The sequence below is a fragment of the Pelophylax lessonae genome (genome assembly GCF_965119305.1).
Source record: "Pelophylax lessonae genome assembly, chromosome: 2".
NCBI lineage: Eukaryota > Metazoa > Chordata > Amphibia > Anura > Ranidae > Pelophylax > Pelophylax lessonae.
In genome coordinates this window covers 22,480,025-22,503,617 of record NC_138769.1, presented here as the reverse complement: position 1 = coordinate 22,503,617, position 23,593 = coordinate 22,480,025, and the positions used below count along the sequence as shown (strand labels likewise).

The window sequence follows — 23,593 nt, the reverse complement described above, 5'->3', positions numbered from 1 at the left end:
GGAGTGCCACACTACACACGGTCATGTAAGAACAGCCACCTTGGGAGTGCCACACTACACACGGTCATGTAAGAACAGCCACTTTGGGAGTGCCACACTACACACGGTCATGTAAGAACAGCCACCTTGGGAGTGCCACACTACACACGGTCATGTAAGAACAGCCACCTTGGGAGTGCCACACTACACACGGTCATGTAAGAACAGCCACCTTGGGAGTGCCACACTACACACGGTCATGTAAGAACAGCCACCTTTGGAGTGCCACACTACACACGCTCATGTAAGAACAGCCACCTTGGGAGTGCCACACTCCACACGCTCATGTAAGAACAGCCACCTTGGGAGTGCCACACTACACACGGTCATGTAAGAACAGCCACTTTGGGAGTGCCACACTACACACGGTCATGTAAGAACAGCCACCTTGGGAGTGCCACACTACACACGGTCATGTAAGAACAGCCACCTTGGGAGTGCCACACTACACACGGTCATGTAAGAACAGCCACCTTGGGAGTGCCACACTACACACGGTCATGTAAGAACAGCCACCTTTGGAGTGCCACACTACACACGCTCATGTAAGAACAGCCACCTTGGGAGTGCCACACTCCACACGCTCATGTAAGAACAGCCACCTTGGGAGTGCCACACTACACACGGTCATGTAAGAACAGCCACCTTGGGAGTGCCACACTCCACACGCTCATGTAAGAACAGCCACCTTGGGAGTGCCACACTCCACACGCTCATGTAAGAACAGCCACCTTGGGAGTGCCACACTACACACGGTCATGTAAGAACAGCCACTTTGGGAGTGCCACACTACACACGCTCATGTAAGAACAGCCACCTCGGGAGTGCCACACTACACACGGTCATGTAAGAACAGCCACCTTGGGAGTGCCACACTACACACGCTCATGTAAGAACAGCCCCCTTGGGAGTGCCACACTACACACGCTCATGTAAGAACAGCCACCTTGGGAGTGCCACACTACACACGCTCATGTAAGAACAGCCACCTTGGGAGTGCCACACTACACACGCTCATATAGGTATTCTGGTCAGTTGCTTTTGGCTATAGAATGTACAATATAGCAGATAATGGTATCTTCCACATCACTGCCTTCACTTCTAAGACTTCAAGAAGATAAAGGCCTAAACCTTTATATATATCCAGGTGATTAAACAAACCATCCTACACAAGTTTTACCAAATTATCTGCAGCCCTCTCTTCTCTACAGCCATTCAAAGTCCAGAATGTATAAAGCTTGTCTGAGCTTTCAGAAAGCAGGGGGCGGGGAGCTGAAATTACACTCTGCAGAACTGAAGGGAAGGGACACGCCCCCTTCCACACAGCACGCAGGAGCAGAGCTGAGGCTATCAATCACAAGCTGTGTGCTGGAGCTCCCTCCCCTGTCACCTTTTTTTTTCTTGGTGTCTAAAAAACTTGTCAGAAGTGACTCTTACTGATAGCAGAGAAAGGAGGCAGCAGACAGAAACGACACTTACTTTTGATGCGATTTATTCCAGCATCACCGCAGTGCACAACATGTTAAAATGCTAACGCGTTTCGGCCGCAGCCTTACTCCTATGCTCTAAGCAAGGCTACGGCCAAAACGCGTTAGCATTTTACCATGTTGTGCACTGCTGTCATGCTGTAATAAATCGCATCAAAAGGAAGCATTCTTGTGTTGGCTTTTCTTGTTACTTGGAAGCAATTGCATGCATCTGGACGCTGCAGCCTGAGTTCCACATTCATTTCACTATGCGGTAAAGCTAGGGCGAGTTTGCATCTATTCAGAAATGACGCTTGGGGGGAGATTTACTAAATCTGGTGCACACAGAATCTGGTGCAGCTGTACATAGTAACCAATCTGCCTGTAACTTCAGCTTGTTCAATAAAGCTTTTGACAATACAACCTGGAAGCTGATTGGTCACTATGTACAGTTGCACCAGTTTTAGTAAATCCCCTTCTTAGCACTCCTAAGTGAGACAAGTACACAATATAGAGGAATATGCTTTGGTCAGATTTCATGTCGGAGGTTTACAACCCTTTAATTTTAAAGCATACCTCCACTTTTGTTGAGAAAAAAAAAAAAAAAAACATTCCCCTCTGGATGATCTCTGTACATTTCAAGGATTCTATTAAAACTTTGTTGCAGATTCCCATCTTTTGTTATTCTGAAGAAATCATTGTTTGTTCCTCTGTGCTGAGTGGGTCTAATGGGAGTGGTTTCATAATTATCTATCAGCTGTGGCAGCTGCAGGGCTCTAACGAGGAAAGCTGCTGGGTCTGCATCCCTTTAGACGTGTTCCTATTGGGGTATCTCACCAAAAATGACTTTTTTGTTGCAGGGGATGCCAGAAATCTGATTTTCTGGGAAAATTTGTGAGCCAATCACACAAGCAGGAAATGATGTTTCTGGGGGTGTGGTCAGTATACATTCTGTGCACAGAACAGCTCCAGGCGGCCATATTGCATTGCATTTTCAGAAAATTACAACAGCTGCAGATTGAAAAGGAAAGGTCATTTTTAATAACATTCAATTATAATAGGATTTGTGTTGCAATCGTATACGCTATATTGTTTTTTCTTTGCTATTTTTTTCCCCACGAAAGTAGAGTTACCCTTTAAGTCAGCTCAGGCAGTGCACTATATTACCAACCTATTAACAGCATCATCACATGCCATGGCGCAGTACAAAAGTTTACCTGTTTGTCTGTAGCAGTGGTGAATTTCCCGACCAGCGGGTTGTTGATGGTAATGGTATAAGTCAGTGTCCTGGCCTGATTGCCATTAGCGTCTGGCTGCCAGGGAGAAGACTCCAGATCTGAAGAAAGAAAAGAAATAATGTAATAATGTATCATTATATCAATGTGTCATTTTGGAATCACAGCACTCGAAAAATAATTAGACTCAAATTCTTAGTCACTCTATTTAATCTTGTCATTATATAAATTGTACTAATGATATTATAAAATGTAGGTGTGTCACACTATAGCGTGCGCCAAGTGCCTGCTACAGATTGGGCATTAGAACATGCAGAGCTCTCAGATAATATAAAAAAACGCTATAAAAAAAACAAAAAAAAACAAACGTGCAGGTCTGAAGCTGGCTGAAAGGTGCTCGTGCGGGCGTGGTGACGTCGTGGTGCCTTTTCCAAAATGCAAGTGTGGCTCTAATTGCAATGAAGGGAGGAGGGGGGAGTTCCCGCCTGGGACTCCAAGTCGGGAGAAGAGAGGATCAAAAAGCAAAGCCTGCCCTCCGTGTCCTGCAGGCACCTGGCGAGCAATGGTCAGTGTGAATGACAATCTCAGCCAAGAGGCCACACAGTCTGATGGTGGTCAGGTCACCACTCTGGGGGAATGAATACACTAAGGCATGGGTGTCCAACCTTTTGGCTTCTCTGGGCCACATTGAGTGTAGAGAAATTTTCTCGGGCCGCATAAAAAATATATACCATTAGTTAAAGTATATAAGTAATAAAATGCAGCCGTGCCCTTCCCGTGCTGCCCCGCTTCCCCCCCTGCACTAATTTTACACAACTAGTGGATGATCCCCTCCAAGGCTGCCTCTGTGGCCGTGCCCCTGACTCGACTTCCTTCCTCCCCAGCAAAAAAAATAATTGTCAGGAGGCAGTGGGCCGCATTGCCTGCGGTTCCGGGCCACATGCGGCCCCCGGGCCGTAGGTTGGACATGCCTGCATTAAGGTAAGGGGGACACCGATTTAAAGGTTCCCTCTGTAGCACCCTCCTAGGTAGGTGCTAGGTAAATTCATATGTGGCCCTGTATGCTTATCAGGGGGGCCTGAATGGTCAGCTACCTGTCACATGTCCAAGTGTGTCCGTTGAGTCTGGGGAGTCTCCCCACTGTATCCAATGAGGGATCTTGTTGGACAGTGGAGGAAACCTAGCCAATAGCACACCAGGGTTTATGACTGTCTCAGTGGGCGGGGCTTTCCGCAATGCACCCTGGGTGGGGTTTGCCGCAATGCACCCTGGGATTGGAAATAAATCCTCAGGGAGCATGTGACAGAGGGTCTTTTGGCGGGAGCATCAGTCCTAGGAGCAGGTGATGGCTGTTCCTCTCCTGTAAAAGTGTGAAGGTGGTATAGGCAGTTGGCTTAGGGACCAGAGGTCCCTAAGCCACAGAAAGGATCCAGAGTGTTGCCGACCAAGAGGAGCTGCTGGGCAGAGGCCTTCAGGAAAAACAGTGTCGCAAGTACTCAAGATCTGCCCAGGGGTCTGCCTAAGAGAGGAGACCACTCCAGAAGGTCAAGGGGATCCAGGAGCCAGCTAACTGGTAGTTGCGGCAGTGAAAGGGGGTGCCAAGTCTTAAAGCCCTGAAGATAGGGAAGTAAAGGGGGCACTGGTGTGGGCCCTGAACTGTTCAGCAGTGCAGTTAAAGTGTACAGTCAGCTACTTCAGAAAGGAGTACCTCAGGGAGCTTAACCACTTAAGCCCCGGGAAAGATTTTACCCCCATTCCGACCAGGGGGTATTTTGCGATTCGGCACTGCGTGAATTTAACGGACAATTGCGCGGTCGTGCGACGCTGTACCTAAACGAATTTGGCGTCCTTTTTTTCCCACAAACAGAGCTTTCTTTTGGTGGTATTTGATCACCTGTGCGATTTTTTGATCATGCGCTATAAACAAAAAAAGAGCATCAATTTTGCAAAAATAGCAATATTTTTCAAATTTTTTTATATGAAATTCCCCCCCAAAAAAATGTAAAAATCAAAATTTTTTAACATTTTCGGCCAATTTGTTTTATGCTACCTATGTTTGGTAAAAAAAAAAAAAAAAAAAAAAAAAAAAAAAAAAAAAAAAAAAAAAATCGCAAAAAGCGTATTTTGATTGGTTTGCGCAAAAGTTATTGCGTTTACTAACAAAGGGAAAGATTTTTGTCATTTTTGTTTTTTTTTTTTTAACGAGTAATGGCGGCGATCTGCGATTTTTTTGCGGTACTGCGACATTGCGGCGGACAGATCGGACCCTTGACTGACATTTTTGACACTTTTGGGGTTACCAGTGACATTTCTACAGTAATCAGTGCTATATATATGCACTGTTACCGTAAAAATGACACTGGCAGGGAAGGGGTTAATTTTATTGGAGAGGGAGGGGTTAATGTATGCCTGGTGCTTACTGACGTGTGGGGGGGGGGGGGGGACTGAGTGAGTCATGGACAGATCGGATGTTTAGCTATGCTGAACACTCCGATCTGTCACTCCCTGTCACTATGGAGATCCGCCCGCTTGTGTTTACACAGGCGGGCGGATCTCCACACTAGATCCCCGACGATCGGGGAAGAGCGGCGGCGATCGCCGCTGCTCCTCCCCTGGCCCGACTCCCGCTGTGACTGAAAACAGCGGGAGCGAGCCTCCGGCGGCGCGCAAGCACCGCCCAGAAGGGGGAGTGTCTGACGACGTAGTACTACGTCGTCAGACGATAACGAGCCACTCTGCTGCAGTAATATTACTGTGGGCGGTGGTAAAGTGGTTAATATTGCTTTTCAAGCACCTAAGTTGTGAGGATTGCACGTATTTTGCACCTTTGGCACAGAGTCACCTTTATGCTTTTTTTGGCCGGTTTTAATTGATTGGCATGTGATTTAATTAATTAGCGTTGTACCGTTTTGTTTTAAAAAACAGTTTGTATGGCTGAAATTGCATCGCACAGACATCGCATGTGATGTGCATAGCAATGCGGTGTGTATCACATGCGATGTCTGGCATCATACTAATGTGAACCGGCACTAAATGGGTTGTAAAATGCGAAGGGTTTTTATCTTAATGCATTAAGATAAAAAGCCGTCTGGGTGCAGCAGCCCCCCTAATACTTACCTGAGCCCCATCTCTGTCCAGGCATGACCACAAGTGTCTCAGCCATCTGGAATTCTCCCTTCTAATTGTCTGAGACACAGCAGCGGTGCCATTGGCTCCCCCTGCTCTCAATCAAGATCACTTAGCCAATCAGGAGAGAGAGAGAGAGACGGGGTGGAGCCGAACCACAGCTCCTTGCTTGAATGGAAACATGGACCTGCAGCTCGGCTCGGGTGCCCCCGAAGCAAGCTGCTTGCTGTGGGGGCACTTGGCAGGAGGGAGGGGCCAGGAGCACAGAAGAGGCACCTTAGAAGAGGAGGGTCTGGGCTGCTCTGTGAAAATCCACATACATTTTTTTTTCCTTTTTATAAAAATAACACGAGACTTTACAAGAACTTTAAAGATTCCACTTTAAGCTCCTCCCACTGTTAGCCAAAATCTGGCCATGCATACTGATCGCTGTAATGTGCTCAGGGCAGCCATCAGAAATGTTGGGGCCCCTTACACAGCTTTAGGCCTGGGCTCCTCTGGGCCTGACCACCAACATTTTGCGGGGCCCGCCCTCTGGCCGTCTCACCGAATCTGCCCACTGGCCATCCCACCGAGTCCTTCAGTGTACCCACTTCTGTTTTAACACTCTTACAACTTAATGAATGAAAATGAATCCAATCCATCAAAGAGACATCCCCATATATTCAGCAAAGAGACATCCCAATCCAGTAAAGAGACGGCCATATATATTTAGCAAAGAGACATCCTAATCCAACAAAGAGATGGCCTCATATATCCAGCAAAGAGACATCCCAATCCAACAAAGAGATGGTCTCATATATTCAGCAAAGAGACATCCCAATCCAGTAAAGAGACGGCCTCATATATTCAGCAAAGAGACATCCCAATCCAACAAAGAGATGGCCTCATATATCCAGCAAAGAGACATCCCAATCCAGTAAAGAGACGGCCTCATATATTCAGCAAAGAGACATCCCAATCCAACAAAGAGATGGCCTCATATATCCAGCAAAGAGACATCCCAATCCAGTAAAGAGACGGCCTTATATTCAACAAAAAAATAAAACAACTATGTACCTGCGCTGCTTATGTGTAAACACCTTAAAATATTGTGATTATATAAAGTGCTAGTGCAAAATTATACTGAGTGCAGCCTTAAAAAAACTATATGTATATTACACAAGTACACACAATAAATATCAGTTATGAATACCATATATGAAAATACCACATAAAAAAACTTGTGCAAATAAAAAACTTATAAATACAAATATGTATTATATACTATATAGTCCATGATAATGTTAAAGTGAAAAAAAGTCTCTGTGTTTAATTTAAGTGCTTCGTGCTCCAATAATATTAAAAAGTGCTCGTGCTCAATCCAGGTGAAGTGGTGCTCCCCTCTCAGCTCCCCACTCACCAGAAGTTGGATGAAAAAACGCCTTATCAATAGATAAAATGGAGTAGATCCCTCACTGGATCGCCAACAGGAACAAGGTACCGCACCACAAGCCTCTCACTCTATCTCCAGGTTATGTTTTAGTCAGGTGATTCCCCCTCAGTATTCACATGCCTCCAGGGATACGTCTGTGACACAGACGTATCCCTGGAGGCATGTGAATACTGAGGGGGAATCACGAATCACCTGACTAAAACATAACCTGGAGATAGAGTGAGAGGCTTGTGGTGCGGTACCTTGTTCCTGTTGGCGATCCAGTGAGGGATCTACTCCATTTTATCTATTGATAAGGCGTTTTGTCATCCAACTTCTGGTGAGTGGGGAGCTGAGAGGGGAGCACCACTTCACCTGGATTGAGCACGAGCACTTTTTAATATTATTGGAGCACGAAGCACTTAAATTAAACACAGAGACTTTTTTTCACTTTAACATTATCATGGACTATATAGTATATAATACATATTTGTATTTATAAGTTTTTTATTTGCACAAGTTTTTTTATGTGGTATTTTCATATATGGTATTCATAACTGATATTTATTGTGTGTACTTGTGTAATATACATATAGTTTTTTTAAGGCTGCACTCAGTATAATTTTGCACTAGCACTTTATATAATCACAATATTTTAAGGTGTTTACACATAAGCAGCGCAGGTACATAGTTGTTTTATTGTTTGAGAGGTATTACCTTTTTTACCTGCAGCAGCTTATATTGATTTAATTATTCAATTATTATATAATTATTTTTATTGATTTTGGAGCATTAACACCTATTTATCCTAAGCGCGAACCCTTTATATTTGCATTATATTCAACAAAGGCACATCCAATCCAGCAAAGAGACAGCCTCATATTTTTAGTAAAGAGACAGCTCAATCCAGCAAAGACATCCCTTCAGCTGCATCGGCTTACTCTGCAGCTGCCATGCTTCAGCAATTGCTAGTTACTACAGCAGCAACAACTTGGTCTTTTTGGTTGGGGCCTGGGCGGCTGGGCCCCTTGGAACCACTGGGCCCCCTACATGTGTATGGGCTGTCCCCCCCTGATGGCTGCCCTGAATGTGCTACACACACTGCAGAACAAATTTTTCGGTTTCATCCCAGGGTGCCCCAGGTCCTTCATCAGCCTAGTTATGCTCACATTTCGTCACCCTTTTTTGGGATTTTCCATTGTAAAGCCTTAAAAATTGATGATCGTAGTTTGTCATATTTTTGGATTTCAGAAAAAAAGAAGTGCTCCATTAGTAACTTTTTCATGTCTTTGGAGTAAAAAAAAAAAAAAGAAGAAAGTAGGTCACGGGAGGTTGGCAACCCTGACTGGCGGGCGTGTATGCGGGCCTTGGGCTAAGCTTTACACAACAGGGTTATAAACTATCAGGCTCCTTCACATTCCACAGTTCTGTCAAGTAAAGTGAGAGAAATAGAGAGAGGAATGTTGGTAATGAGCGCAAATGGAGAATTTATCAGATTTAGAGCCCACAGAGTCACACAGTAATGAACAGAGGTGAACTACATGGGAGAATCCTCGTACAAAGGTCTTAACTAAGGAGTGGTTAGGCCAGCGGTCTTGGAAACAGAAAATAAATGCCTAGGGTATAAGCCCGGAGACTCATGTAAGCTGGTTGAGTTTAATGCTGGGATGGCGAGTGTTAATATGCTTCCCGGGTCTTTCTTGGCAGGTGTTCTTGGGTCTGACCCTCTGATCCTGCACTTTAAACCACTTAAGCCCCGGAAGATTTTACCCCCTTCCTGACTAGGGCCTATTTTGCGATTCGGCACTGCGTGACTTTAATGGACAATTGCGCGGTCGTGCGACGCTGTACCTAAACGAATTTGACTTCCTTTTTTCCCCACAAACAGAGCTTTCTTTTGGTGGTATTTGATCACCTCTGCGATTTTTTGATCACGCGCTATAAACAAAAAAAGAGCGACAATTTTGCAAAAATAACAATATTTTTCACATTTTTTTATATGAAATTCCCAAAAAAAAAAAATGTAAAAATCTAAATTTTTTAACATTTTCGGCCAATTTGTTTTATGCTACCTATGTTTGGTAAAAAAAAGAAAATCGCAAAAAGCCTATTTTGATTGGTTTGCGCAAAAGTTATTGCGTTTACTAACAAAAGGGAAAGATTTGTCATTTTTGTTGTCTTTTTTTAACGCGTAATGGCGGCGATCTGCGATTTTTCTTGCGGTACTGCGACATTGCGGCGGACAGATCGGACCCTTGACTGACATTTTTGGGGTTACCAGTGACATTACTACAGTAATCAGTGCTATACATATGCACGGTTACTGTAAAATGACACTGGCAGTGAAGGGGTTAACTTTTTTTGAGAGGGAGGGGTTATGCGTGTCCCTAGGGCAGTGATGGCGAACCTTGGCACCCCAGATGTTTTGAAACTACATTTCCCATGATGCTTAGCCACACTGCAGAGTGCATGAGCATCATGGGAAATGTAGTTCCAAAACATCTGGGGTGCCAAGGTTCGCCATCACTGCCCTAGGGGCATGATTCTAACTGTGATTGGCTGTGGCTTGAGGTGTAGGAACAGTGATCAACGGTCCTACATAGTAGAACCGTATGATCACCATTCATACACCGGGGAGAATGACAGGCGGCTTATTTATATCAGCCGCCTGCCTTTCTCCCTCTCCACCGACGATTGCCTAGTGACCGGCGGACATCGGGTCCGCCGGTCACACACGCGCGGGGGGGTCCGTGACCACGCGGGGGCGCGTGCTCGCTCCCTAGACCCTCACAGGCTAGCGACATATCCCTACGTTGCTCTGCCTGTGAGGGGCTGACTGCCGACGTAAATAGTCGTGCGGCAGTCGGCAAGTGGTTAATATGCTTCCCGGGTCTTTCTTGGCAGGCGGTCTTGGGTCTGACCCACTGATCCTGCACTTTATAAAAACAGGGACAAGGGTCAGATCCAGAGAGATAGGTTGACAGCGAGGGGGCGCACATATTACAGGACACGTTGAAGTTACTGGAGTCTGCCCATACAGCAGAGGTCCACTATGGAAGGTGGGGTTCATCTAGATTAGGGATCCTCAAACTACGGCCCTCCGGCTGTTGCAGAACTACACATCCCACGAGGCATAAAACTCTGACATTCACAGCTATGTTTGGGGATGATGGGAATCGTAGTTCCTGAACAACTGGAGGGCCATAGTTTGAAGACCCTTGATCTAGATGCTAAAGGCAGCTTGCTTGATGATTTGGTAGACTGAGTACCAGGTCCTAGCTAAAGCCTTTGCCTTCTTCCACTATGGAAGGTGGGTGCTCTTGCCATCATTGGTGTTCTTGTTTGGTAGCATAGAAGATCAGTATCAAGATTAGATTTGATAATACATTGTCCTTGGAAGTCCATGTGGATCAAACACTTCTTACATGCAGGTTGTGCAGTCTAGCACTTTAACCACTTGCCTTCTGTGCACTTAAACACCCTTCCCATCCAGGCCAATTTTCAGCTTTCAGCGCTGTCACACTTTGACTGACAATTGCGCGGTCATGCTACACTGTACCCATATGAAATTTTTATCATTTTTTTCACACAAATAGAGCTTTCTTTTGGTGGTATGTAATCATCTCTGGGTTTTTTATTTTTTACAAAAAAAAAAAGAATAAAGACAGAAAATTTTGAAAAAAAAAAAAAGTTTTTCTTATTTTCTGCGAGTAAATTTTGAAAATAAATTTTTCTCCTTCACTGATGTGCGCTGATGAGGCGGCACTGATAGGCTGCACTGATGGGCACTGATGAGGTGGCACTTATGGGCACTGATGAGGTGGCACTTATGGGCACTGATGAGGTGGCACTTATGGGCACTGATGAGGAGGTACTAATATGCCGCACTGATGAGCACTGATAGGCGGCATTGATAGGCGGCACTGATGAGCACTGATAGGTGGCACTGATGGGCACTGAGAGGTGGCACTGCTGGGCACTGAGAGGCGGCACTGCTGGGCACTGAGAGGCGGCACTGATGGGCGGCACTGATGGGCACTGGCGGATGGCACTGGACACTGACGGGTGGCACTGATGAGCGGCACTGATGGGCAGCACCATCAGTGCCCACACTCAGTGCCCATAGTGCTGCCAGTCAGTGCTTATCAGTGCCTAGATGAGCAGGCACCGATGGGCACTGACTAGCAGCACTATGGGCACTGATTGTGGGCATTGATGGGGGGCACTGAGGGCACTGATGGGGGGGCACTGTGTGTGTGTTTTTACCTTTAGTAATCAGGGCACTGGTGATCAGTGCCCTGATTACATTGCTGTGTCCCCGGCGCTGTGAGGCTCCCCCTCCTTCCTCACACTGCAGTCTCTGTGTGAGGAAGGAGCGCCGGCGATGAGAGATGATCTCATATGTTTACATATGAGATCATCGCTCATTGGACGGCCCGATCACGTGGTGAATGGCCGCTGTGATTGGCCATTCACCACGATCTGTGATCGGCCGTGTCCAAGGGACACGGCCGATCACAGATTACCCCGCAGCGCGCTCGCGGGAGCGCGCGGGGGGCCTGTCACTGGGAGGCCGTTTAAAAACGGCCTCCCGAAAATTCAAGTCCGCGCTGCAGCCGTATATAGGCTGTAGCGCGGATGGGGGAAGGTTAACCAGTGCCCTACGTATGTGTATGAATCAGAGACCGAGGTGAGAGATAAGCCAGGAAGCCTGCAGCAGACCATCACAACCAAAATTTAAAGCTCTCAGCAAGTTGCTCCATGTGTTCTATAATCAAGAGATCAGCTGCAAAAGTGCTGAGATCTCCTAATGCCCCGTACACATGTTCCGATAATCGTACGACTAATGTTTCGTAAATTGTTGCATGTTACTAAAATCGAAACCAACTCTGCATACAAACCATCAGATTTTCTTCGTACGATTCACTGACCAAGTGTATTTTTCGTAGCTACGTAACGGAAGTGATGTATATACGTCTGACCCCTGCGGATTATTTTACTGTTTCCGATCATGCGTGGTATTTGTCGATCGACTTTTAGCGTACGAATATTGTACTGACGAAACGATTATCGTTCGAGAAGATGTCGTACGACAGAAGTTTTCCTGTTTGTCCCTTCAGATTTTGTTGGACCAACTGTCGTGATCGGCTGTCGAAAGCTGTGTACTAACGATCAGATTATCGTGAGATCAGGTCGAAAGCGAGTTTTGTCGTACGATTATCGGAACGTGTGTATGGGGCCTAAGGCAAACAAAAGGCCCGCGGGCCGAATCCGGCCCTCCAGGCCATTTTATGTGGCCCTTGCACCTCTCCTGCAGCATCTCCCTCATCTCTGCCCCAACCTTGTCTCAGCAGAGAGGACAGAACTCCTCAGCCAGATCCTGTGCCTCCCCCTCCTGTGCTTCCCCATGCAGCTGCAGAGAGGACCAACCCCCCCCCCCCCTCAACTCAGCAGTTGGCAGCAGAGAGGATGACACAACTCCTCCTTCAGACCCTGCACCTCTCTGTGCAGCTGCAGCACCCCCTCTCCACCTCCACTGGTCTCATAATTCAGCAGACTCCAGCCCTCCTCCAGACCCTGCAGTTGCTGCTTCCCAGCTCTGCCTCCAGCTTCTTCCCAGCAGCAGCACATGGTAAAGGAGATGCACTGTGATATAAGGGAGGGTGGGGGCTCTTGACTTCTGTTAGTGGTGGGCTACAGATAGAACTGGCCTTCTGAGGGCAACTATAATGGTGATGCGGCCCACAATGAAATTGAGTATGACACCCCTGTCCTAAGGGATCTCCGCCAGGCTCTCATAGTTGGGCAAAAAAAGTCACAGGGAGGATAGTGTGAAGGGTAGGGCTCACCAGAGGAAAAAAAAGGGTTCTACAAAGGGCATTTGGTAGTCATCTTATTAAAGTGGGACACTGCCACATCTACAGGAATAAACCTTTTTCTCTCTAAATCCCCCCGAAATGGTTACAAGGCTAATAAGCACATGGTGAAGCAAACCTCTAGTTGGGGCGTTTCCAATCGTCATAGAGTAAGAGTGGGAAAAGTGGGTGCAATGAGAAAGTCTTTGTGACCTTAGGAGGTAACAGCACTGAAAGAAATCCATTGAAACTCCCCAAAAGGACTTACAGCCTTTTTGAGGCCTTCTGCTTACATGATCTGGATTGCCCACGCGTAGTGTCCAGGTTGTACAACATTTTGCCATCACTTACTCCACATTTTCCCAAACCGCCCCTTTTACACACGAGACGGGGAGGGAGAATTGGGACACACCCACATTGACCAGGACTGGGAAAAGAGCCGGCCCAGGAGGAAGCCCACACAAGTTCCCCCATATCAAGGGGCTTGCTATGGGGGCACTTAGCGGGAGATAAGAGCCAAGAGCACCAGCAGGGGAACCCAGAAGAGAAGGATTGGGGCTGCTCTGTGCAAAACCATTGTACAGAGTAAGTAAGTATAACATGTTCTGTTATTTTTCAAAAATAAAACATTTAATCATTTACAATCGCTTTGAATAGGAAAAAATCTGTTCATATACACCACACACGCTACAACCTTATTGAAAAAGGATACATTTCCAATCTGTCCACTTTCCTTTTCAACTTAAAGCAGAGCTCCCCCCAATAGGGGAAGCTCCGCTTGTTTGCACCCCCCCCCCCTCTTCTGCCACATTTGGCACTTTTTGGGGTGGAGGGGGGGGAGCAGTTACCTGGTTTTCAAAAAGGTACCTGCTCCTACTTAGAGATGTACTGAACTGTTCGCCAGCGGACAGTTCCCAGCGAACTTCGCATGTTCGCGTTCGCCTCGGCGGGCGAACATATGCGATGTTCGGTCCGCCTCCTATACATCATCGAGGCAAACTTTGACCCTGAACCTCACAGTCAGCAGACACATTCCAGGCCAATCAGCATACCTCCCTCCCACACCCTCCCACCTCCTATAAATAAGCAAGGGCAGCATCCATTTTAGATCATTTCTGTGTTACTGAGAGCAGGGAAAGTGCTGCTGCTGCTGTTATAGCTAGGGACAGTTAGTCAGTGTTCTTGGTACACTCCTGCTGTAAGGACAGCACCCCAAAAAGCCCTTCCTAGGGCTGGTATTTGAGTTTTTTTTTGGATATATATATATATATCTATTGTTCCCAAAAGCCCTTTTTAGGGCTGGTATTTGAGTATCTATATATATATCTATTGTACACTGCAGTTACCTGCCCGCTGTGTGTGAGAGGCCACAGACCCACCACAGACTGTACTGTGTGCACACCACACTCATTTCGGGTGGCACAGGCACAGTACCTTGCATTTTAAAAAATATTTTTTTTCTCCTCTGTCATAATTGCAGTGAGTGCTGTGTCAGGTCCACAGAGTGCACTGTACCCACTGCAGTGCACTGCCCACTACCGATATATATACGGTGGCACAGCATCTTGTTGCAAATTGAAAAAAAAAAATATTTTTTATTATTGCAGTTGCCTGGGCTGCCAGTGACTGTCAGGTCCACAGAGTGTACTGTGCCCACTGCAGTGCCACTGCCCACCCACCACTGATATATACGGTGGCAGGCATGACTTTTTTTTGGATTAGTGTCTGGGGGGGGGGGGGGGGGTCTAAAAAGTGTACCTGTGAAGTTTCAGCTCTGTAGCATGTCCAGAACCAGAAAAAAAATTAGAATTAGCGTTAGGGCTAGGGTTAGGGTTATTTTTAGTGCTTAGGGTTAGACTGTTAGGGTTAGAGGCGTAGGGGTAGGGTTACTAACTCTAACCCCATGTATCTCACCGTAAACCCTAACCCTAGCCCCTAGATCAAATAGGTGTAAAAGGGGTTCTCACTATCTCTGCTCTACTGAAAAATTATCTTTTTTCTGGTTCTGGACATGCTACAGAGCTGAAACTTCACAGGTACACTTTTTAGACCCCCTAGACACTAAATCACACACAAAAAAAAGTTATCAAAAATTGTCATTTTTGATAGAGAGCCAATTATTGAAAAAATTAAAAAAAAAATTCTTTGGATTTATTGTCTGGGAGGTCTAAAAAGTGTACCTGTGAAGTTTCAGCTCTGTAGCATGTCCAGAACCAGAAAAAAAAAATAGAATTAGGGTTAGGGCTAGGGTTAGGGTTAGGGTTATTTTTAGTGCTTAGGGTTAGAGGGTTAGGGTTAGAGGGTTAGGGTTAGAGGGGTAGGGCTACTAACTCTAACCCTAACCCCTAACACTAAACCTAACCCTAACCCTCTAACCTTAACCCTAACCCTCTAAGCCTAGCCATAAAAATAACCCTAACCCTAGCCCTAACCCTAATTCGTATTTTTTTTCTGGTTCTGGACATGCTACAGAGCTGAAACTTCACAGGTACACTTTTTAGACCCCCCAGACGCTAAATCCAAAGAAATGTTTTTTTTTTTTTTTTTTTTTTTATTTTTTTTTTAATTTTTCCAATAATTGGCTCTCTATCAAAAAATGACAATTTTTAAGAACTTTTTTTTGTGTGATTCAGTGTCTGGGGGTCTAAAAAGTGTACCTGTGAAGTTTCAGCTCTGTAGCATGTCCAGAACCAGAAAAAAAATTAGAATTAGGGTTAGGGCTAGGGTTAGGGTTATTTTTAGTGCTTAGGGTTACTAACTCTAACCCTAAGTATCTCACCGTAACCCTAACCCTAGCCCCTAACACTAAACCTAACCCTTAAAGCCCAGTTTCTGTCCCATTTTGGTCGGTTCTGGTCTGTTTGCGGTTGTTTGCGGTGCGTTAAACGGGGAGTTTGGTCTGTCACTGTGAAATGGGCGTAACCCTTACACTACCTGATCGATACAACATCATACCTGATCGTATACACACACTGGATGTTTTAAAGCACATTATTCCAAACAATTTAGGAATGTTAGGTGATTTATTCCCTTTATGGATTAAAACCTGACTCTGCGTCAACTACGTAATTTTCCATGGGAGTTTTGCCATGGATCCCCCTCCGGCATGCCACAGTCCAGATGTTAGTCCCCTTGAAACAACTTTTCCATCACTATTGTGGCCAGAAAGAGTCCCTGTGGGTTTTAAAATACGTCCTGAACACTGATAAATGCAAGAGTTGTTCAGTAACAGGAGACATGTTTACCACAAACCATATACAGTATTCCAGGAGAACCTAATAGCTGTGAAGCATGGTGGTGAAATTATGGTTTTGGGTTGCTTTGCCACTTCATGGCCTGGGCAGCTTGCAGTCATTGAGTCAACTATGGATTCGGTTTCATATGAAAGTGTGCTTGATACGAGTGTAGCACCCTCCTAGGTAGGTGCTAGAGAGGGAGTATGGTTTTGGCTCTGTCTGCCTATCAGAGGAGCAGCAGGCAAATTCTTTATTGCTTTCTGCCTAACAGAGAGCAGGATCTGTGAGTTAGGTTTGCTCATGGTGCTCAGTGTGCGATTCATCTGGTCTAGGGAGTGTCCACACTGGTCCAATAGGGAGGCATATTGGACAGTGGAAGAAACCAGTGGCGGCCGGTGTATTGAGGGCGCCCCCCTAATCTGCATGCAGGGGCGCCGGCCGCATGGAGCTTGTTTTTTTTTTTTAATCACCTGATTAGAGCCAGAGGCTCTAATAGGGTATGCAAAGGGTGGAGCTGGGGCGCAGAGCAGTGCGCCCCGAGCCCACCCATTGTGTGACAATGGCAAATGAAAATTCGCTATTGTCACACCGATCCTCCTCCTGGCCAATCAGGAAGCGTGTCCGATACACACTTCATGATTGGCCGCAAGGCAAACCCCATGCCATTGGCAGAGGAGGAGGCAGGAGTGGGAGGACTGGAGGAGACGTGCTGCCGGGACTGAGGAGAAGCTGCCCGCCACCGCTCCAGGTAAGTAAGGGGGCACGGACGCTGATCTCTGCATTGGGAGTATGTATGCTGGTCACTGCATTGAAGGGGACATGCACGCTGATCTCTGCGTGGGGGGAATGTATGCTGGTCACTGCATTGAAGGGGACATGCACGCTGATCTCTGCATTGGGGGAATGTATGCTGGTCACTGCATTGAAGGGGGCACGCACGCTGATCTGTACATTGAAAGGGGGCACGCTGGTCACTGTGCATTGAAAGGGGGCACGCTGGTCACTGTGCATTGAAAGGGGGCACGCTGGTCACTGTGCATTGAAAGGGGGCACGCTGGTCACTGTGCATTGAAAGGGGGCACGCTGGTCACTGTGCATTGAAAGGGGGCACGCTATACCTTAATTACTGAAGGCCCCTTTCACACTTTTGCAACCTCAAAGTCACGCAATTTTTTACAGCGTTTTTGCCGCAAAGCAATGCCTATTACATTTTTCTGTTTGCGCCCCCCCCCCCCCCAAAAAAAAATTTTGCGCACCAGCCGCCACTGGAGGAAACCTGACCAATGGGCACACAGGCTTTGATACAGCCTCAGTGATTGTCACAGACTGCTGTCTCTGCATTCTGGGGTGTGATCTAAAAGCCAGGAGCATATGTACTCAGGGTCTTTGGCTGGTAAGCAGAGTCCCGGAGGGAGGGTGATGGCACGTGGTCACAGGCAGTCGGCCTGGTGAACCAAGAGGAAGAAGCTGAACCCAGAGGTCCAGGAGAGCTGACTAGAGGGGTTGAAACACTGGAAAACCTGGAAAAACAGTATCGTGAGTATAGGGGATCGTGTCTGAGGGCCTGACCTGTGAGGGGGCCACCCCGGAGTAGAGTAGTCAAGTGACAGGTGTCAGCTGGTGGAATGAAAAGGGGGTGCTAGGCGAGTACCATGAAGATAGTTGCTCAAGGGGGCTGTGCTACATGAATGTGGCGCCAAAAAGAATTTCGACTGGATACTTTCAACATTATGAAAGAAGTCCACCAAGTACATTTTTTCTTGTTTGGCAACAGGTAAAGGTGATACACCTGAATGGTTCTGTTTATGGAAACTTTTGCCTGTTCAAATATGTTGAAAGATTCAACAAATTTCCATAAGGTGCATTTTATTTTTCACATGACCGTATTTCCTTGACGTTAGGTGGTGAGAATGAGTGCGTGCACAACACTCCGCCTAGTGAATGATCTGAGTTATCCAGCGCTAATCTACAATTAGTCGCTCCCAGTGCTCAGCGGGTCTTAAGAGACAGGGCAAGTGACAAGGGTATGCCAATGGGTCTGGACCTGGAAAGCACTCCGAGGCTACTATTTACCAGCACAAAGCCTGGAAAGTGCTCTACGCAGAATCCAGTGGCCGATGGTCACTTTTGGAATATCCCCGTAATGTCCAACCCAGCGGGGTCTGAACACAGCATTTCAAAAGCTAGGCTGAGGGCCGCACCGCAGGATGGCTGCAATCAAAGACACCAGAGCAACGCCGGTATAGGGAGGGGCTATCCTAAAAGTGGTTGTAAAAGGCACAAGATATTTTACCTCCATTCATTCTATGCATGAAGGTAAAAAACCTTGTGTGTAGCAGCCCCCCCCCCCCCAATACTTAAATAGTATCTCTCCTGTGCTTAAGTGGTATGCGAGGAGGTGAGTGATCGAGTGTTTTTTTTGCACACCACTTAGGTTCTTGCTGCCCCCTCAGGGCCAAGGGTATCCAATTACACTGAAAAACAAGAGAAGGGCGCACCAACCTCGTGCATTACCACTAAAGTTTATTCAAATCCAAGGCACCATTCCTTCCACACTAACAAAGGGGCATAATTCTTCCCACCGACACCAACAATGGGGTAACTATTCCTTCCACTGACACCAACAATGGGGCACTATTCCTCCTACACTAACAAAGGGGCACTATTCTTACCACTGACACCAGCAACGGGATAACTATTCCTCCCACTGACACCAACGATGAGGCACTATTCCTCCCACTGACACCAATGATGGGGCACTATTCCTCCCACTGACACCAACGATGGGGCACTATTCCTCCCACTGACACCAACGATGGGGCACTATTCCTCCCACTGACACCAACGATGGGGCACTATTCCTCCCACTGACACCAACGATGGGGCACTATTCCTCCCACTGACACCAACAATGGGGCACTATTCCTCCTACTGACACCAACGATGGGGCACGGTTTTCCCCACTAATACCAACAATGGGGCACGATTCCTCCGTGTAATACCAATGATGGGGCATGCTTTACGCTCATTGACACCAGGGCATTTTCTACTTACACTGGCCACGGTCTGGCCCCCTCAAAAGTCTGAAGGACAGTAAATTGACCCTTTAAAGCAGGTTTCTCCAAACTTTAGAACCACTTTAATCCTTTGTTCAAAGGCAGAAGGTTTTTGCATGCAGCTACTCTACCCCCAATACTTACCTGAGCCTGATCCAGCACCCTTTGCTCTCTTCCTCCTCATTGGCTCATGGACAGCATTGGGAGCCATTGGGCTCCCGCTGCTGTCAATCACAGTCAGTAAGGAGGAAGTGGGCGACAAAGCAAGCAACTGCGCCCCATCGTTGGGCGACAATGCAAGCAACTGCGCCCCATCGATGGGCGACAATGCAAGCAACTGCGCCCCATCGTTGGGCGACAATGCAAGCAACTGCGCCCCATCGTTGGGCGCCAATGCAAGCAACTGCGCCCCATCGTTGGGCGACAATGCAAGCAACTGCGCCCCATCGTTGGGCGACAATGCAAGCAACTGCGCCCCATCGCTGGGCGACAATGCAAGCAACTGCGCCCCATCATTGGGTAACAATGGAAGGAACTGCGCCCCATCATTGGGTAACAATGGAAGGAACTGCGCCCCATCATTGGGTAACAATGGAAGGAACTGCGCCCCATCATTGGGTAACAATGGAAGGAACTGCGCCCCATCCTTGGGTAACAATGGAAGGAACTGTGCCCCATTGTGGGGTAACAATGGAAGGAATTGTGCCCCATTGTTGGTGTCAGTGGGGGTTGGGGGGGGGGGATAATGCCCCATTGCTGGTGTGACAGGATAGATGCCACATTGTTCGAATCAGTGGATGGAATAGTGCCCAAGGGACAAGATTAATGCAAGCAAAGGGGCGCATCCGGCCCCTAGGCTGCAGTTTAGAGACTGCTGCTTTATAGAATAGAATAAATCAGAAAAGAAAAAAGGGAGTAGGTATAGGAAAAAAAAAAAAAAAAAAAAGGAAGAAGAAAAAAAAAAAAAGGAAGAAGAAAAAAAAAAAAAAAGGAAGAAAAAGAAAGAAAGAAGGAAGGAAGAAAAAGAAAGAAAGAAAGAAAGAAGGAAGAAAAAGAAAGAAAGAAAGAAGAAAAAGAAAGAAAGAAAGAAAGAAGGAAGAAAAAGAAAGAAAGAAAGAAGAAAAAGAAAGAAAGAAAGAAAGAAGGAAGAAAAAGAAAGAAAGAAAGAAGGAAGAAAAAGAAAGAAAGAAGGAAGAAAAAGAAAGAAAGAAAGAAGGAAGAAAAAGAAAGAAAGAAAGAAGGAAGAAAGGAAGGAAGGAAGGAAGGAAGGAAGGAAGAAAAAAAAGGAAGGAAGGAAGAAAAAGAAAGAAAGAAAAAGAAAGAAAGAAAGAAAAAGAAAGAAAGAAAGAAAAAGAAAGAAAGAAAGAAAAAGAAAGAAAGAAAGAAAAAGAAAGAAAGAAAGAAAGAAAGAAAGAAAGAAAGAAAGAAAGAAAGAAAGAAAGAAAGAAAGAAAGAAAGAAAAAGAAAGAAGAATCCCATCCTCTGGAACTCTCTACCCCAATCTGTCCGACTATCTCCAATTTCAGACAATCCCTGAAAACGTAGGTCTTCAGAGAATCCTATCTGGCCCCCACCTAACAACTGTACTTTTATTTTCTCCATCAGCCGATCCCCCCTCCCTACAGTTATACCTCTTGTATCTCTTGACCCTTCCTTTCAGATTGTAGGCTCTAACGAGCAGTGCCCTCTGATTTCTCCTGTATTAAAAGTGTATTGTAGTTGTACTTTCTACCCTCAGGTTGTAAAGCGCTGCGTAAAACGGGCAGCACAATATAAATCCTGTATAATAATAATAATAATAATAATAAAATAAAACTGAATAGAATAGGATAGAATAGAAAAGAATAGTAAATCAAAGAAAAGTAAATAAAGGAATAGAATCAAATAGAAAGAATATAGCTGTCTTCGGAAATTTAATTTGATATTTTTGATGAAAAATTCAAGTCCTGTCCAGCTGAAAACGAATGAACTAAAATGAAATTAATTAAATTTTCGAATGCAACAAAATGAAATTAGTAACGTAACAAATGATCGAAAACAAAAACGAATCTTTTCGCTCTGCACGTGTCTAAGCAGGACTTACCAAAGACTTTCCTGGAGGCATAAAACTTCTGCATGAAACGAGAGGGGGTGAAGAGCAGCTCAAACATCCTGTCCGCTCGAATGTTGAACACCTGGTTAATGTATAATCTTCCTTCCACCTGTTCATCATGAACTCTGTCACCTAGAGGAAAACAGGACCACGTCTAAATCATGGACTGCAGAAGACATATCTCTGTGGAGAACATAGACCAGAGACTACATTTGCTAACTCTGGTTTCACTGCACACTGTGAGGTTCTCGCAGTGTGCATGAGCGGCTTCAGCAAGGCAGATAGAGCTCCGCCTCATTTCCTGGTTGGGGGACAGGGGTGGACTGGGACAGTGGGGCAGGCGGGCAATTGCCCCCCCCCCCCCCCGGCTGCTCTGATGCCCCATAAAAAGACTGCACCTCTTCCGCTGCAGACATGCTTTATGGTGTCCTGGTGAAGAGTAAGAAGTCCCCATTGGCATCCTACCGAGTACGGGATGAGGATTTTTCTGATTTTCTGAGATACTAAATTTTTGGTTTTTACAAGCTGTAAGCCATAATCATCAAAGTTAAAAGAAAAAAAATGCTTGAAATATATCACTGTGTGTGTAACACATCTATATAAAATATATGGAGTTTCACTTTTTGAATTTAATTACCAAAATAAATTAACTTTTTGAGTACACCCCTCACATGTTTGTAAATATTTTATTCTATCTTTTCATGTGACAACACTGAAGAAATTACACTTTGCTACAATGTAAAGTAGTGAGTGTACAGCTTGTATAAGCGCCGGTTCACACTACCGCGACGCTACTTTAGGTGGCGACCTCCAAGGTCGCTGTGCGAGCAGCGCGCCGCAACCTCGGAGCGGCCGCCACGGACTTCATAACATTTAAGTCTATGGCGGTCGCCTCCTGGTCGCCCCAAAGAAGCTCCGGACCCTTTTTTTAGGTCGGAGCGACTTGTGTCGCTCCTATTAGAATGGGTCCGTAGCTTCCCTATGGGAGGTGACCTGCGGCGACCTGTGAGGCGACCAGGTCGCCTCACAGGTCGCCCTAGTGTGAACCGGCACTTACAGTGTAAATTTGCTGTCCCCTCAAAATAACTCAACACACAGCCATTAATGTCTAAACTGCTGGCAACAAAAATGAGTACACCCCTAAGTGAAAATGTCCAAATTGGGCCCAATTTGCCATTTTCCCTCCCCGGTGTCATGTGACTCGTTAGTGTTACAAGGTCTCAGGTGTGAATAGGGAGAAGGTGTGTTAAATCTTGTGTTATCGCTCTCACTCTCTCATACTGGTCACTGGAAGTTCAACATGGCACCTCATGGCAAAAAACTCTGAGGATCTGAAAAAAGAATTGTTGCTCTGCATAAAGATGGCCTAGGCCAGGGGTGTCAAACTCAATTAAAATTGTGGGCATCGCGTCAGCATTATGATTGCCCGCAAACGGGCCGGTTGTATCTGTAAGACTAGATGTCCAGAGCATCCCCTACCCTTACATAAGAGGTTAAGAGCCCCACCACCATCAGAAGTTGAGTCCCTCACCCTTCCTTACATCATAGTGAAGCCCCCTTATCTTGTGCAGCTGCTGGGAAGAAGGCGTAAGCATTACTCGAAAGCAAAAAGTACAGGGGCTTGAGCTTTCCTGTAGCTGCAGGAGAGGTGTCAGGGCCACATGAAATGGCCTGGAGGGCCGGATTCGGCCCGCGGGCCTTGTGTTTGACACATGTGGCCTAGGCTATAAGAAGATTGCCAAGACCCTGAAACTGAGCTGCAGCACAGTGGCCAAGGCCATACAGCATTTTAACAGGACAAGTTCCACTCAGAATGGTCAAATGGTCGACCAAGGAAGTTGAGTGAACGTGCTCAGCGTCATATCCAGAGGTTGTCTTTGGGAAATAGATGTATGAGTGCTGCCAGCATTGCTGCAGAGGCTGAAGGGGTGGGGGGTCAGCCTGTCAGTGCTCAGACCATACGCCACACACTGCATCAAATTGGTCTGCATGGCTGTCATCCCAGAAGGAAGATGATGCACAAGAAAGCCCGCAGTTTGTTAAAAAAAACAAGCAAACTAAGGACATGGATTAC

At 46.2% G+C, this 23,593-nt stretch overlaps 1 protein-coding gene across 1 annotated transcript in view; it reads right to left on the bottom strand.

Annotated features, from left to right (window-relative positions):
* GRAMD1C (GRAM domain containing 1C) overlaps positions 1-23,593 on the bottom strand; it is a 263,253-nt gene that overhangs the window by 27,950 nt on the left and 211,710 nt on the right. The window contains exons 10-11 of the mRNA XM_082245479.1: positions 21,511-21,651; positions 2,723-2,841 (exon numbers count right to left, since the gene is read on the bottom strand). Of these exons, the coding sequence (XP_082101605.1) occupies positions 2,723-2,841; positions 21,511-21,651 (260 nt within the window). The remainder of the gene's footprint in view (positions 1-2,722; positions 2,842-21,510; positions 21,652-23,593) is intronic.